This window comes from Centropristis striata, chromosome 19 (genome assembly GCF_030273125.1).
Source record: "Centropristis striata isolate RG_2023a ecotype Rhode Island chromosome 19, C.striata_1.0, whole genome shotgun sequence".
NCBI lineage: Eukaryota > Metazoa > Chordata > Actinopteri > Perciformes > Serranidae > Centropristis > Centropristis striata.
In genome coordinates, this window is record NC_081535.1 from 580818 (window position 1) to 597299 (window position 16482).

General features: G+C 38.7%; 1 protein-coding gene across 4 annotated transcripts in view; it reads left to right on the forward strand.

Moving 5' to 3' along the window:
* tjp2a (tight junction protein 2a (zona occludens 2)) overlaps positions 1-16482 on the forward strand; it is a 63833-nt gene that overhangs the window by 28310 nt on the left and 19041 nt on the right. For all 4 annotated transcript variants that reach the window (XM_059358131.1, XM_059358129.1, XM_059358128.1 and 1 more), the window contains 6 exons: positions 5314-5438; positions 5728-5830; positions 6563-7328; positions 8441-8544; positions 9482-9635; positions 14299-14413. In XM_059358131.1, the coding sequence (XP_059214114.1) occupies positions 5314-5438; positions 5728-5830; positions 6563-7328; positions 8441-8544; positions 9482-9635; positions 14299-14413 (1367 nt within the window). The remainder of the gene's footprint in view (positions 1-5313; positions 5439-5727; positions 5831-6562; positions 7329-8440; positions 8545-9481; positions 9636-14298; positions 14414-16482) is intronic.

Consider the following 16482-nt stretch of genomic DNA (forward strand, 5'->3'; position numbering starts at 1 on the left):
TCTTTTTATTCTCTACCTCTATCTGTCTCTTTATTCTCTACCTCTATCTGTCTCTTTATTCTCTATCTGTCTCTTTATTCTCTATCTGTCTCTTTATTCTCTATCTGTCTCTTTATTCTCTATCTGTCTCTTTATTCTCTGTCTTTTATTCTCTATCTGTCTTTTATTCTCTACCTCTATCTGTCTTTTTATTCTCTATCTGTCTTTTTATTCTCTACCTCTATCTGTCTTTTTATTCTCTATCTGTCTTTTTATTCTCTACCTCTATCTGTCTCTTTATTCTCTATCTGTCTCTTTATTCTCTGTCTCTTTATTCTCTACCTCTATCTCTCTTTTTATTCTCTACCTCTATCCATCTTTTTATTCTCTACCTCTATCTGTCTCTTTATTCTCTACCTCTATCTGTCTCTTTATTCTCTATCTGTCTCTTTATTCTCTATCTGTCTCTTTATTCTCTATCTGTCTCTTTATTCTCTACCTCTATCTGTCTCTTTATTCTCTATCTGTCTCTTTATTCTCTGTATTTTATTCTCTATCTGTCTTTTATTCTCTACCTCTATCTGTCTTTTTATTCTCTATCTGTCTTTTTATTCTCTACCTCTATCTGTCTCTTTATTCTCTACCTCTATCTGTCTCTTTATTCTCTACCTCTATCTGTCTTTTTTTTCTCTACCTCTATCTGTCTTTTTATTCTCTATCTGTCTTTTTTTTTCTCTACCTCTATCTGTCTCTTTATTCTCTATCTGTCTCTTTATTCTCTATCTGTCTCTTTATTGTCTACCTCTATCTGTCTCTTTATTGTCTACCTCTATCTGTCTCTTTATTCTCTACCTCTATCTGTCTCTTTATTCTCTACCTCTATCTGTCTCTTTATTCTCTATCTGTCTCTTTATTCTCTATCTGTCTCTTTATTCTCTACCTCTATCTGTCTCTTTATTCTCTATCTGTCTCTTTATTCTCTACCTCTATCTGTCTCTTATTCTCTATCTGTCTCTTTATTCTCTACCTCTATCTGTCTCTTTATTCTCTATCTGTCTCTTTATTCTCTATCTGTCTCTTTATTCTCTACCTCTATCTGTCTTTTTATTCTCTACCTCTATCTGTCTCTTTATTCTCTACCTCTATCTGTCTTTAATTCTCTATCTGTCTCTTTATTCTCTATCTGTCTCTTTATTCTCTATCTGTCTCTTTATTCTCTACCTCTATCTGTCTTTAATTCTCTATCTCTCTTTATTCTCTATCTGTCTTTTTTTTCTCTACCTCTATCTGTCTCTTTATTCTCTATCTGTCTTTTTATTCTCTACAGTTTGAAACCTGGCTCTGTTGTGGGTTTCTCTCTTCAGATGGCAAAGTCAATGTTGTGATAAAATGTGTGTCTGTGGCCAAGAAGGAGGCTGATAATATTAGAGAGGAGGAGAAGAAGAGATCCAATCTGTTGCTTTAACTTCCAACAAACTGAACTAACGCTTTCATCAACTTTAAAGACTCTCTGTTCTTCTAGTGAAACGTTCAGCAGCAACAAAAAATACCCAGAAATGATTAAAGATAGGCACGTTTACCGAGGGATGCACGATTATGGTGATAATCATGATTATTTTGATCAATATTGTAATCACGATTATTAATCAGGGTTATTCATCATGTTAGGGAAAACATCTTTTTTTTTATTCACGACTTTTAAACAAACAATAGCAACAGTTTTTAGTGTCTGGTGCTTGTTGTAAACAAACAGAGATCGCTAAGATAACACTTCCTGCAGCAGCAGCACATACACACTGTACTGCTACAGAGCTAACTGTTAGCCTGTTAGCACATACACACTGTACTGCTACAGAGCTAACTGTTAGCCTGTTAGCACATACACACTGTACTGCTACAGAGCTAACTGTTAGCCTGTTAGCACATACACACTGTATTGCTACAGAGCTAACTGTTAGCCTGTTAGCACATACACACTGTACTGCTACAGAGTTAACTGTTAGCCTGTTAGCACATACATACTGTACTGCTACAGAGCTAACTGTTAGCCTGTTAGCACATACACACTGTACTGCTACAGAGCTAACTGTTAGCCTGTTAGCACATACACACTGTACTGCTACAGAGCTAACTGTTAGCCTGTTAGCACATACACACTGTACTGCTACAGAGCTAACTGTTAGCCTGTTAGCACATACACACTGTACTGCTACAGAGCTAACTGTTAGCCTGTTAGCACATACACACTGTACTGCTACAGAGCTAACTGTTAGCCTGATAACACATACACACTGTACTGCTACAGAGCTAACTGTTAGCCTGATAACACATACACACTGTACTGCTACAGAGCTAACTGTTAGCCTTTGCACTTTTTGGCCCATCTGGAACGCATTGTGCCAACTTTGGTTGCTCATAAAGTTTTCGCACACATTTTTCCAAACTAATGGGGAGGGTGATTTTGCCATGTGTGTGTATTGCGCGGAATGTTCAGAGGGCCTAGTGGGGATTAAGTGATGATGTCATCACGCAGAGTGTAGAGGGAGAGAAAAAACTGTCAATAAATAAATTTGAAAACTGCGCTCCAGGCCGCAAATTACACTCTACAGAAATAATTTATACATAGAAACGAAGGAAAATTAGTCTTCTCCCTCACAATCCTCTGGTAAAGCTGTCAGAGTTATAGTTTGGGCGTAGGACGCACAGATGATCCACCAACACCACCAACAGCCTCATTGGCTCCCATATTAAAAACGCAGGAAGATTTCTGTCTCTTTTTCTTAAAAAAAACAAACATATGTAGACGTTCAGGAAGAACTCAGGACGCTCAAAGTGAAGTCGGATCAATGATAGGTATTATGGTTTTGCCAAAAATGCTTTCTGTTCGAGGCCAGAAATTCCAGCCAGTCCACCTCTGGCCAGTGTTCCGGAACATGTCCATGTCTTCTCCTGCTGGTTATTTCTGCCTCTGTTGACTTTCTCCCTCGGCCTCCACGCCATCTGCTACACACACACACACACACACACACACACACACACACACACACACACACCCAGAGAAAGGAATGGTGGATTGTGTGTGTGGTTTTATTTTAAGTACAGATGGGAGGGAGGGGATAAAGAGACGAGGTCATCAAATCTCTGACCTCATCTCATCTGGTAAACTGGAGCAGCGGCAGGTAGAATAATCAGAGCCACCACACGTTTATACAGCAGCCTTCATAACACCAGGGGGCTCAAACTGCCGGCCCGCGGGCCAATTGTGGCCCTCGTGGCGATATTTTGTGGCCCCCACCTTGATATGAAAGTTTAATGTGAGTTTTATATGAATGGCACTTTACCGTGTTGTGTGTGGAAGGTCCCTTTAATTACTGTTTTTGGTAATTTTGTGTCTTTTTTTTGGTAATTCTGTGTCTTTTTTGGTCATTTTGTTTCTTCTTTAAGTAATTTAGTTTTTTTCCAGTCATTTTGTGTCTTTTTTAATAATTTTGTGTCTGTTTTGGTAATTCTGACACAAATAAAATGGAGTCCCACTAGAATAAAAACCAGAGCTGGATGACAGGATCCAACCCACAGGCAGAGTAATCACAATCAGAGGAAAAATCCTTTAAATACACGTACAGCCATGATAATACACTGACACACTCCACAGGGATTACACACACACACACACACACACACACACACACACACACACACACACACACACACACACTGTGACACAGAATAGATGGAGAATCCACATGATTTACATGTTTTCTTCTTTTTGTTGTCAGGAATATGTAACAGACTCCTCCAGAATAAAAAAAAATCACAGAGCAAAATGTTTAAAGATGAACAAGTTGAAATGTGTTTTCTAGTTCTGTGTGAATGTTCAGACAGGTAACAGACTCCAGACCTGTGGATGAATAAAGAGATGAACTGTTTCAGATCTCTAAAAACCAAAAAACAAACGGGATATTAACAAGGCAGCACATTCTTGTAAAGGCCCAGTTTGAAACCTGGCTCTGTTGTGGGTTTCTCTCTTCAGATGGCAAAGTCAATGTTGTGATAAAATGTGTGTCTGTGGCCAAGAACGAGGCTGATAATATTAGAGAGGAGGAGAAGAAAAGATCCAATCTGTTGCTTTAACTTCCAACAAACTGAACTAACGCTTTCATCAACTTTAAAGACTCTCTGCTCTTCTACTGAAACATTCAGCAGCAATAAAAAATACCCAGAAATTATTAAAGATAGGCACGTTTACCTGCAATACAATAACAGAATTACTGCACTATAAATCATACTTATAATAATAATAATAATAATAATAATAATAATAATAATAATAAGGCACAACAGATTTCCCAGTAGACACCAAACCTTCAGCAGCATGTTTCCTGCTGCAGCTCAACTCTAAAGTTTCCATGTCTCATTTAGAGCTAAAACTCTTTTTCAGCAAAGGTTCAAATCACCATCAAGTGTAGAAACATGATTTTACTTTTTTTGCAGAGATTTTTCAGATTTTGCAGTGTGCCTTTCAACATTTTTTGATGCGATCTTTTGTGTTTACTTTTTTTTTTTGTGTTTTTTGTATTTTTTTTCATTTTTTGTGATTTTTATGTGTGTGTGTTCTGTGTGTTTTCATGGGTTTCTTTGTAATTTTTTGGTGTGTTTTTGTGTGTTTCTGTGTTTTTTTTGTAAAAAAAAAAAATGTTTTTTGTATGTTTTTTATTTGTGTTTTTTTGTGTGGTTTTGTTCTTTTTGCGTGGTTTTTTTTGGTAATTTTTGTGTGTTTTTTGTGGTTTTTTTGTGTGTTTTTGTGTGTTTCTTGTGTGTGTGTTTTTTTAAATTTGTTTTTTGAATGTTTTTTTATTTGTGTTTTTTTTAATTTTGTGTGCGTTTTTGAGTTTTTATAATTTTTTTTGTGTGTGTATTTATGTGTATTTGGCCATTTTTTGTGTGTTTTTTGTATTTTTTTTTTTAAAATGTTGATCCAGTGAGTCAAAATGACTTGATAATAATGAGGTTGAGCTGAAAAAGATGATATCAGCATGACATGGTGATCATTATTTAAGTTTATAAACAGACAGAATGAAAAAGAGTCAAAAACCAACAAAATAGACCCAAACTCTGAAGGGTTAAAACCTGTTTTACATCAAGGCTCTTCATCTTTTGCCTCATTTCTCACCAGAGTAATCACAATCAGAATCAAAATCCTTTAAACACACATACAGCCACGATAACACACTGACACACTCCACAGGGATTACACACACACACACACACACACACACACACTGTGACACAGAATAGCTGATTTCCATGTTTTCTTGTATTTGTTGTTGTTGTCAGGACCCAAAGATGGGCTTCGGTATCGCGGTGTCGGGGGGCCGAGACAACCCCAACGAGGACAGCGGAGAGACGTCCATCGTGGTGTCAGACGTGCTGCAGGGAGGACCAGCTGACGGCCTGTTGTTGTACGTACACATCATAATCAATATATAATCAATTAGTTAAATGTAATTAATATAGTCCATAATCTAAACAACACTGTGTCTCAGTCGGCCATCTATTTTTATCATCTTGTGGTTGTAAAGTTTCATGTGTCTGTGATTATCCAAGAGGTCACAGCTTCTTTATTTTTAAAGAAGAATATTTAAATCTAGCACTGTGAAAACACCTAAAATACCAGTTTATTTTAAGTTGAGCATGTGTAACTGATGTCAGTGTGTGTGTGTGTGTGTGTGTGTGTGTGTGTGTGTCCAGTGAGAATGACAGGGTGATCCAGGTGAACGCCATCCCCATGGAGGGCGCCATCCACTCCTTCGCCGTCAACACCCTCAGGAAGTGCGGCAAAGTAGCAAAAATCGTGAGTTCAGCTTTTTGTTTCTATTTTTTATCCTTTCTGAGTTCTGATTGATATCTCCAGGGGACAGTTAACCCTTTACCCTCCCTGCTGGAAAAACCTGAGAGGAAACTCTGGTTCTCTGGTTACAGTTTACATTAGGGCTGCAACTAACTATTATTTTCATCATCGACTAATCTGTTGATTATTTAAACGATTAATCGATTAGTTGTTTGGTGAATAAAATGTATAAAAATCTCAATGAATGTTTCCAAACCACAAGATGACGTCCTCAAATCTCTTGTTTTGTCCACAAACCAAAGAGATATTCAGTTTATTGTCATAAAGGAACAAAGAAACCAGAAATATTCACATTGAAGAAGCTGAAATCAGAGAATTTGGACTCATTGTCTTTAATATTAAGAGAAAAAAGTAGCAAATTTACTAGAATAAAGTGGCAAATCTACAAGAAAAAAATTTGCAGATTTAAGTGTCAAATCTGCGTGATAAAAGTTGCATATTTACGAGAAAAAAGTGGGGGGGAAAACAACTTTTTTCTTAAAATATTACCCCCCTCCCCCGTGTCCGTATGTTGTTGTTTTTTTACACATTCCACAGTCCACATTCTGGCCGTATGTAATATCCTCCAATATTCTCGAGGAACTTTGAAAGTTGGAATGTGCAAGTATTTCAATGAGTGTCCTATTAAGGGTGAAGTGTATTAGTGTAATATTATTGTTGTCTCTTCACCAACAGACAGTGAAGCGGCCCAGGAAGGTTCCTGTCAACATGACGAACCGTCCTCCGTCTCCTGACGACAGAGTCTTCAACAACGACTACAACGACGACTACAACTACGACCAGGACCGCCGCAGCGTGTACAGCGCCCGGAGCGCCGCCGGCGGCAGGGAGCCCAGCCTGGAGAGGGAGCGCGGCTACATGGATTCTGGCTACCAGACGCGTGAACGAGAATACGATCGGGACTACGACCGGCGGGAACGCGGCCGGAGCGCGGAGAGAGAGCTGAGCCCGGACCGGTTCAGGAGGGACGGCAGCAGAGGGCGCACTTTGGACCGGGAACGCAGCCCGGAGCGCCGCGACTACAGCCCCGACAGACGCTACCGCAGCGAGCGCGCCCTGGACAGAGACCACAGTCCTGACCGGCGCTACCGCAGCGAGCGGGCCCTGGACCGCGGCGACTACAGCCCCGATAGACGCTACCGTAGCGAGCGCACGCTGGACCGCACCAACAGCCCCGACCTGCGCTACGGCCGGGACGGCCACAGCCCGGCGCACGGCCGGGGCGGGGGGCGCGACCACAGCTTCGAACGGGGGCGGGAACGCATCCACAGCGACCCCAGGAAGTACGAGGAACCGATCAGGAGGAGCGGCAGCAGAGACCGCCTGGAGCGCTCGCCGTCTCCCGCCGCCATGCCGATCCCACTGCCCCGCCCCCCCCGAGACCTGGAGCCGCTGGAGAAACCGCTGAATGTTCTGCTGCTGAAGAACCGGCCCAACGAAGGTCAGGCACCAGCAAACCCCTTACTGTTACTGTTCACTATGGTACCCCATGGTACCCTATGGTAACCTATGGTTCACTATGGTACCCTATGGTAACCTATGGCACCCTATGGTAACCTAGGGTACCCTATGGTAACCTAGGGTACCCTATGGTAACCTATGGTACCATAGGGTTAGTGTACCTGAGGGTGCCATAGGGATAGGGTACCAAAGGATACCATAGGGAACCATAGGGAGCCATAGGGTACCATAGGATACCATAGGATACCATAGGTAACCATAGGGTGCCATAGGGTGCCATAGGATACCATAGGGTGCCATAGGGAGCCATAGGGTACCATAGGATACCATAGGTAACCATAGGGTGCCATAGGGTGCCATAGGATACCATAGGGTGCCATAGGGAGCCATAGGGTACCATAGGATACCATAGGTAACCATAGGGTGCCATAGGGTGCCATAGGATACCATAGGGTGCCATAGGGTGCCATAGGGTACCATAGGATACCATAGGATACCATAGGGAGCCATAGGATACCATAGGATACCATAGGGAGCCATAGGGTACCATAGGATACCATAGGGAGCCATAGGGTACCATAGGATACCATAGGTAACCATAGGGTGCCATAGGGTGCCATAGGATACCATAGGGTGCCATAGGGTGCCATAGGTTACCATAGGATACCATAGGTTACCATAGGATACCATAGGGTGCCATAGGGTACCATAGGATGCCATAGGTTACCATAGGTAACCATAGGTAACCATAGGATACCTTAGGAGAAACTAAAAAATATCTAAATCATAGTTATGGATGTCACTCAGTTATTATAATGTCTAAAGCATGGAAGTGAACTTTAGTTACATTAGTTTTTTGTTTTTTTTTACAATCGTATCAAATTGGGTGTAGATAATCGCTTTATAATTTCTGTAGACTACAAAATCTCTGGTGTCATGACTTCTGTAGTTGTTAGACTCTAAGAAAACATTCTGATAAACTAAATATCTAGGTTGTACTTTTTAGAACAGTTATGCTGGGCTAGCTAAATTCTGTTCTCTATTAGTCGTACTATACATAGATGATGATGATTGTGTTCCCACCTTTTCCAGAGTACGGCCTTCGTCTGGGCAGCCAGCTCTTCATCAAAGAGATGACCAGCACCGGGCTGGCCAGCAGAGACGGGAACCTGCAGGAAGGAGACATCATATTAAAGGTAGGACCCCCAGGTCTGTCCTCAGGGGGGAGTGGGAGCAAGATCCATGTCAGCAAGGTTATTATAGTTTTAGTTTTAATTTCATTGACAATTTTTGTTTTCAAATTCAGTTAGTTTTAATTCGTTTTTAGAGTTAGTTTGCTAGTTTTAGTTTAGCTTTTAGTTTTTGAAAATGCTTCGTATTAGTTTAGTTTTTATTAGTTTTAGTGATAGTTTTAGTTTAGCTTTTAGTTTTTGAAAATGCTTTATTAGTTTTAGTTTTAAGCGCCACTGCAAAAAAAACGTGATTTATATTATCATTGGCAAATTGAAGACATGCGCACTTCGGATTACCATAATAACTAAACGGTTTATGCTATCTGGAAAATTCCAATGTTTTCTGAAAGCTGAGAAGTTTCTCTTTAGAGCCAACATGGAGTCATTACAGTAACTTAACCCTCGTTTCTCCTGGAAGCCCAAAAATCAGGAATACACACAGTCAGCGGAGGAGAAACAGAAACTCTGGATCATGTAGGAAAAAAGTTGACAAAGATGAAAACGAAGGACATTTTCACTATAATTTTAGTTAATTTTAGTTAGTTTTATAACCACAAAATACAGTTTCAGTTATCGTTTTATTACGAAAATAATGAGTTCTGATTCTGGTTATTATCGTTAACAAAAAATAACTAAATGACGAAAAAAAACATTTTCGTTAACTGAAATAAAAATAAAAACCAGAGTTTTAAAAAAAAAACAACAATAACTAACTGAAACTGTATTTTGTGGTTCCAAAACTAACTAAAACTAACCGTAAACCTTTTTGGTTGATATGAAATCTATTTCATCTATCTGGTTTTATGACTTAATAAACTTATTGGGGCTGAGATGGATCAGACAAAGGAAACAAAGGAAACATTTATTGTGATATCTGATATCCTCTCTCCTCCATCTCCAGATCAACGGTACGGTGACGGAGAACCTGTCTCTGAGCGATGCTGGGAGGCTGATAGAGAAGTCCAGAGGGAAGCTGCAGCTGGTGGTGCAGAGAGACCAGAGGCAGGTTCTGATCCGAGTCCCTCCGATGGTGGACAGCGACTCGGAGCTCGATGGTGAGAGAAACTCCAAGCTGACCAGCAGCAGGTCGTACCCAGAGTAAACCAACGAGTCACCACATTTAAACAAACCACTGCTGTGAACTTCACACCAACCAACTGTGGATCTGTTGCTGTTTGTTGTTGTTAGTGGGGCAGATAACCAGAAGGATTGGGCTCTTTATGATAAAAGACTCACATCTGGTACAGTTATAGCCAGAGACATGGGGAACATGTGGAGGGATCAAGACTTTTCAATATGACAAAAATTAGATGTATTTTCAATATGGCGGCCATTTTTCAAGATGGCCACCAGTGACGACTGTTTTTAGATTAAATTCCACATTAACAATAGATAATATGCGATAGAAACATAAAGTTTGGTACAGTTATAGCCAAAGACATGGAGAACATGTGGAGGGATCAAGACTTTCAATATCCATCCATCCATTTTCTTCCGCTTATCCGACTTTCAATATGGTGTCCATTTTTCAAAATGACTACATAAAAAACACAGAAGACACAAAATTGATCAAAAACACACAAAATAACTAAAAAAGAAACAACAAAAGACACAAAATGACCATAAAAAAGACACAAAATGACCAAAAAAAAGACACAAAATGACAAAAAAAAGGCACAAAATGTCAAAAAAAACCCAATAAATACATTAACAATGGATAATATGTGATAGAAACATACATTTTGGTAGATTTATAGCCAAAGACATGGGGAACATGTGGAGGGATCAAGACTTTTCAATATGGCGGCCATTTTTCAAGATGGCCACCAGTGACAACTGTTTATAGATAGATAATATATAATAGATTTCACATTAACAATGGATAATATGTAATATAAGCAGCATAACAAAGCAAATTTGGTACCGTTATGGCCAAATACACCAGAAAAATACAGATATGGACCCTCATTAATGATCAATATGGCGGTTTATTTTCTAAATTGGCTGCCAGTGACAACTGCTTTTAGATCAATTTTCATGTTTTTTTTTAAAATGGCCACCATATTGAAAAGTCTTGATCCCTTTACATGTTCCCCATTTCTCTGGCTATAAATGTACCAAATCTCATGTTTCTATCACCTATTATCTATTAATATGGAATTTAATCTCAAAACAGGCGGTCACTGGCGGCCATCTTGAAAATCTACTTTTGTTCTATATGTCTTTGGCTACGAGTGTACCAAATTTGAAGCTTTTATCATAAAATGCACAATCCTTCTATCATTTCTAACTAAGCTGCCACACTTTTGTTGTTGTTGTTGTTGTTGTATTTGTCCATCAAATTTGTGTTCCCATCATAAAATAAAAGTTTTACTAAGACATCAGTTTTTAGTTTCATTTAAATGAGTACACATATTTAACAAAGCAGCTTTAATCACCAAACTATCATCATCATAACTTCACTCTATGTTCTTAAATTAAGATTATTAAATCTAGAAATAAGCATGTTGAACACTTAAAATAATAAATTAACTCTTAAAACCAGATAAATGATCCAACACTTCTAAATCTAAAGTTTTTTTTTATCTTGTTAAGAACCAAATAATCATCAGGTCACTCTGCTCGGGCCAGTTCATCACTGCTGGCTGCTTTCATTTATCTCTTTTGTACATTTTGTGTCTTTTTTGGTCATTTTATGACCAAAAGAAGATGTAAAAAGACACAAAAAAGACACAAAAAGATGTATAATAACCAAAAAAGAAACAAAAGACGTAAAATGACCAAAATAGACACAAAAATACATAAAATGACCAAAAAAAGACGCAAAATCACCAAAAAAAAGACACAAAAAGAAAAAAAAACACCAAAGAAAGACACAAAAAGTTTCTTTTATCTTGGTAAGAAAAACAAATAATCTGCAGTGCAGTGTGAGAAAAAGAAGATGTAAAAAGACACAAAATGACCAAAAGAAGACACAAGAACTCGTCCACCTCCTGATTACTCTCTTTTATACCTGGTTTTGATGTCACATGACCAGACGGCGGGCTGTGATTGGTCGAGGCAGATCTAGACGATGATGGTGTGAGGAGGGGGAGGGGGGAGGGGGGGGCAGCCGGAAGACTTGTGACCCACTTTGTCTGGTTTTGGGACTCATTGTGTGTGTGTGTGTGTGTGTGTGTCCTCAGGCGGTGTGATCTAATCCTCATCATAATCATAATCCTGCTATTGGATATGACAGAATTTCATTATGTTCAGGTCTCTGTTAGACCTCTGGACCAAGGTTACAACAGTTCTGGATATTTTTATTATTTTTAGTTTTAATGTCGTCGTGATTTTATTGTTTTCAAATTCACTTTAATGAGTTTTTAGAGTTTGCTAGTTTGAATTAGTTATAATTTTTTGGAAAATGCTTAGTTGTAGTTGAGTTTTTAAAATTTGTCACTATTTTCTTGTAAATTTGACATTTTTTCCCTGTAAATTTGTCAATTTTTCTTTAAATTTGTCACTTTTTTTTCTCATAAGTTTGAGAATTTTTCTCGTAAATTTGAGATTTTTTTCTCGTAAATTTGAGATTTTTTTTCTCGTAAATTTGAGATTTTTTTTCCTGTACATTTTTTACTTTTTTTCTCCTAAATTTGTCACTTTTTTCTCGTGAATTTCGTCACTTTTTTTCTGGTAAATTCATCACTTTTTTCATCGTAAATTTGTCACTTTTTTCTCGTAAATTTGAGAATATTTCCCATACATTTGTCACTTTTTTCTTCGTAAATTTGTCACTTTTTTCTCGTAAATACGTCACTTTTTTCTTCGTAAATTTGTCACTTTTTTTCTTGTAAATTGGAGACATTTTTCCTGTAAATTTTCACTTTTTTTCTCGTAAATTTGTCACTTTTTTTCTCGTAAATTGGAGAATTTTTCCCATAAATTTGTCCCTTTTTTTTCCTCGTAAATTGGAGAATTTTTCCCATAAATTTGTCCCTTTTTTTCTCGTAAATTTGAGAAATTTTTCCTGTAAATTTTCACTTTTTTTCTCGTAAATTCGTCACTTTTTTCTTCGTAAATTTGTCACTTTTTATTAATTTTTTGTTTCAGTTAACAAAAATGTTTTTTCAATTCTAATTTTCGTTTTTTTTGTTAGTTTTCGTTAACTATAATGATATATATATATAAATACAGTCTAATCTCTCCTTCCTCTCCATGATCCTGCAGCCAGTAATAATAATTATAATTACTGAGCGTGCTCCACTTATTAATGTTGTGACCTTCATCTGTGTTTCACGTGTTTGTTCCTGCTTCTATGACCCGTGGGCCATTGGTGAAAGTTATGCAATTAAAAAAAATCCACACTGCCAAAAAGGTGTTTAAAAACCAGATCAAACAGTAAATCTAAAGGTCTAAAACCAGATCAAACAGTAAATCTAAAGGTCTAAAACCAGATCAAACAGTAAATCTAAAGGTCTAAAACCAGATCAAACAATAAATCTAAAGGTCTAAAACCAGATCAAACAGTAAATCTAAAGGTCTAAAACCAGATCAAACAGTAAATCTAAAGGTCTAAAACCAGATCAAACAGTAAATCTAAAGGTCTAAAACCAGATCAAACAGTAAATCTAAAGGTCTAAAACCAGATCAAACAGTAAATCTAAAGGTCTAAAACCAGATCAAACAGTAAATCTAAAGGTCTAAAACCAGATCAAACAGTAAATCTAAAGGTCTAAAACCAGATCAAACAGTAAATCTAAAGGTCTAAAACCAGATCAAACAGTAAATCTAAAGGTCTAAAACCAGATCAAACAGTAAATCTGAGGGAAATGATCTTGCTGCATGGACAGATAATTTACCTTGACAAGATTTATTCAATTAAGATTATTAAATCTAGAAATAAGCATGTTGAACACTTAAAATAATAAATTAACTCTTAAACCAGATAAAGTAAAGCTGCCAGCAGTGATGAACTGGCCCGAGCAGAGTGACCTGATGATTATTTGGTTCTTACCAAGATAAAAAAAAATGTTTTGTGTCTTTTTTTGTCTTTTTTTTGGTGTTTTTTTTGGTCATTTTACATCTTTTATTGTCTTTTTTTTTTTGGTCTTTTTTGTATTTTTTTGGTCATTTTGTGTCTTTTTACATCTTCTTTTGGTCACAAAATGACCAAAAAAGACAAAAAATGTACAGAAGAGCCTTCAGATTAAGAAGTGTTAGATATTGTATCTTGTTTTAAGAGTTCATTTCTTATTTTAAGTGTTCAACATGCTTATTTACAGATTTAATGATCTTAATTTAATAAATCTTGTCAAGGTAAATTATCTGTCCATGCAGCAAGATCATTTCCCTCAGATTTACTGTTTGATCTGGTTTTAGACCTTTAGATTTACTGTTTGATCTGGTTTTAGACCTTTAGATTTACTGTTTGATCTGGTTTTAGACCTTTAGATTTACTGTTTGATCTGGTTTTAGACCTTTAGATTTACTGTTTGATCTGGTTTTAGACCTTTAGATTTACTGTTTGATCTGGTTTTAGACCTTTAGATTTACTGTTTGATCTGGTTTTAGACCTTTAGATTTACTGTTTGATCTGGTTTTTAAACACCTTTTTATCAGTGCAGGTGCATCAAGTAGACACATGTTTTTAGTCTTTATTAGCTAAGAAAAATCTGAAACAGCTCCTAGACGCGTTCATAAAGATGTGTTTGATTGTGTTTCTGCTGTTTGTTGCAGATATCTCAGAGATCGAGTCGTACCGATCGTACTCTCCTCAGGACGACAGGCGGACTCACCACTCAGACCTCTCCTCTCACTCCTCCAACGAGAGGCTCAGAGACAAACCACCCAGGTCAGCTGGCAACTCAACTATCCTTTATTTGTCCCAACTTGGGCAATTTGGTTGCAGTCTAGGTGTATAAAAGACATAAAAACCAATACATTCCAACACACATACATGCAACAGATCATGGCCTCAGTATATTATATTATACTGTTATTATATACTATTATTATATTATATATTACCATATTATTATATTATATACTATAACATTATAAGCATCATATCATCAGTATAATTACCATCATCTACCAACCAACCAACAACCATCCGTCCATCCATCCATCATCCATCCATCCATCCATCATCCGTCCATCCATCTATATATCCATCATCCGTCCATCCATCCGTCCGTCCGTCCATCCATCCATCCATCCATCCATCATCCATCCATCCATCCATCATCCGTCCATCCATCTATATATCCATCATCCGTCCATCCATCCGTCCGTCCGTCCGTCCATCCATCCATCCATCCATCATCCATCCATCCATCCATCATCCGTCCATCCATCTATATATCCATCATCCGTCCATCCATCCGTCCGTCCGTCCATCCATCCATCCATCCATCCATCATCCATCCATCCATCCATCATCCGTCCATCCATCCATCCGTCCGTCCATCCATCCATCCATCCATCCATCATCCATCCATCCATCCATCATCCGTCCATCCATTTATATATCCATCCATCCATCATCCATCCATCCATCCATCATCCGTCCATCCATCCATCTATATATCCATCCATCCATCCATCCATCTATCCATCCATCCATCCATCATCCATCCATCCATCCATCATCCGTCCATCCATCCATCCGTCCGTCCATCCATCCATCCATCCATCTATCTATCCATCCATCCATCATCCATCTATCCATCCATCATCCATCCATCCATCCATCCATCATCCGTCCATCCATCTATATATCCATCATCTGTCCATCCATCCATCCATCATCTGTCCATCCATCCATCCATCCATCCATCATCTGTCCATCCATCCATCCATCCATCCATCATCTGTCCATCCATCCATCCATCCATCCATCCATCCATCATCTGTCCATCCATCCATCCATCCATCCATCCATCATCTGTCCATCCATCCATCCATCCATCCATCATCCGTCCATCCATCTATATATCCATCATCCGTCCATCCATCTATATATCCATCATCCGTCCATCCATCCATCTATATATCCATCATCCGTCCATCCATCCATCTATATATCCATCATCTGTCCATCCATCCATCCATCCATCATCCATCCATCCATCCATCCATCATCCATCCATCCATCCATCCATCATCCGTCCATCCATCCATCCGTCCGTCCATCCATCCATCCATCCATCCATCCATCATCCATCCATCCATCCATCATCCGTCCATCCATTTATATATCCATCCATCCATCATCCATCCATCCATCCATCATCCGTCCATCCATCCATCCGTCCGTCCATCCATCCATCCATCCATCTATCTATCCATCCATCCATCATCCATCTATCCATCCATCATCCATCCATCCATCCATCCATCATCCGTCCATCCATCTATATATCCATCATCTGTCCATCCATCCATCCATCATCTGTCCATCCATCCATCCATCCATCCATCATCTGTCCATCCATCCATCCATCCATCCATCATCTGTCCATCCATCCATCCATCCATCCATCCATCATCTGTCCATCCATCCATCCATCCATCCATCATCTGTCCATCCATCCATCCATCCATCATCCGTCCATCCATCTATATATCCATCATCCGTCCATCCATCTATATATCCATCATCCGTCCATCCATCCATCTATATATCCATCATCCGTCCATCCATCCATCTATATATCCATCTATATATCCATCATCTGTCCATCCATCCATCATCCATCAATCCATCCATCATCCGTCCACCCATCCATCCATCCATCCATCTATCCATCCATCCATCCATCATCCGTCCATCCATCCATCCATCCATCATCCGTCCATCCATCTATATATCCATCATCCGTCCATCCATCCATCTATATATCCATCATCCGTCCATCC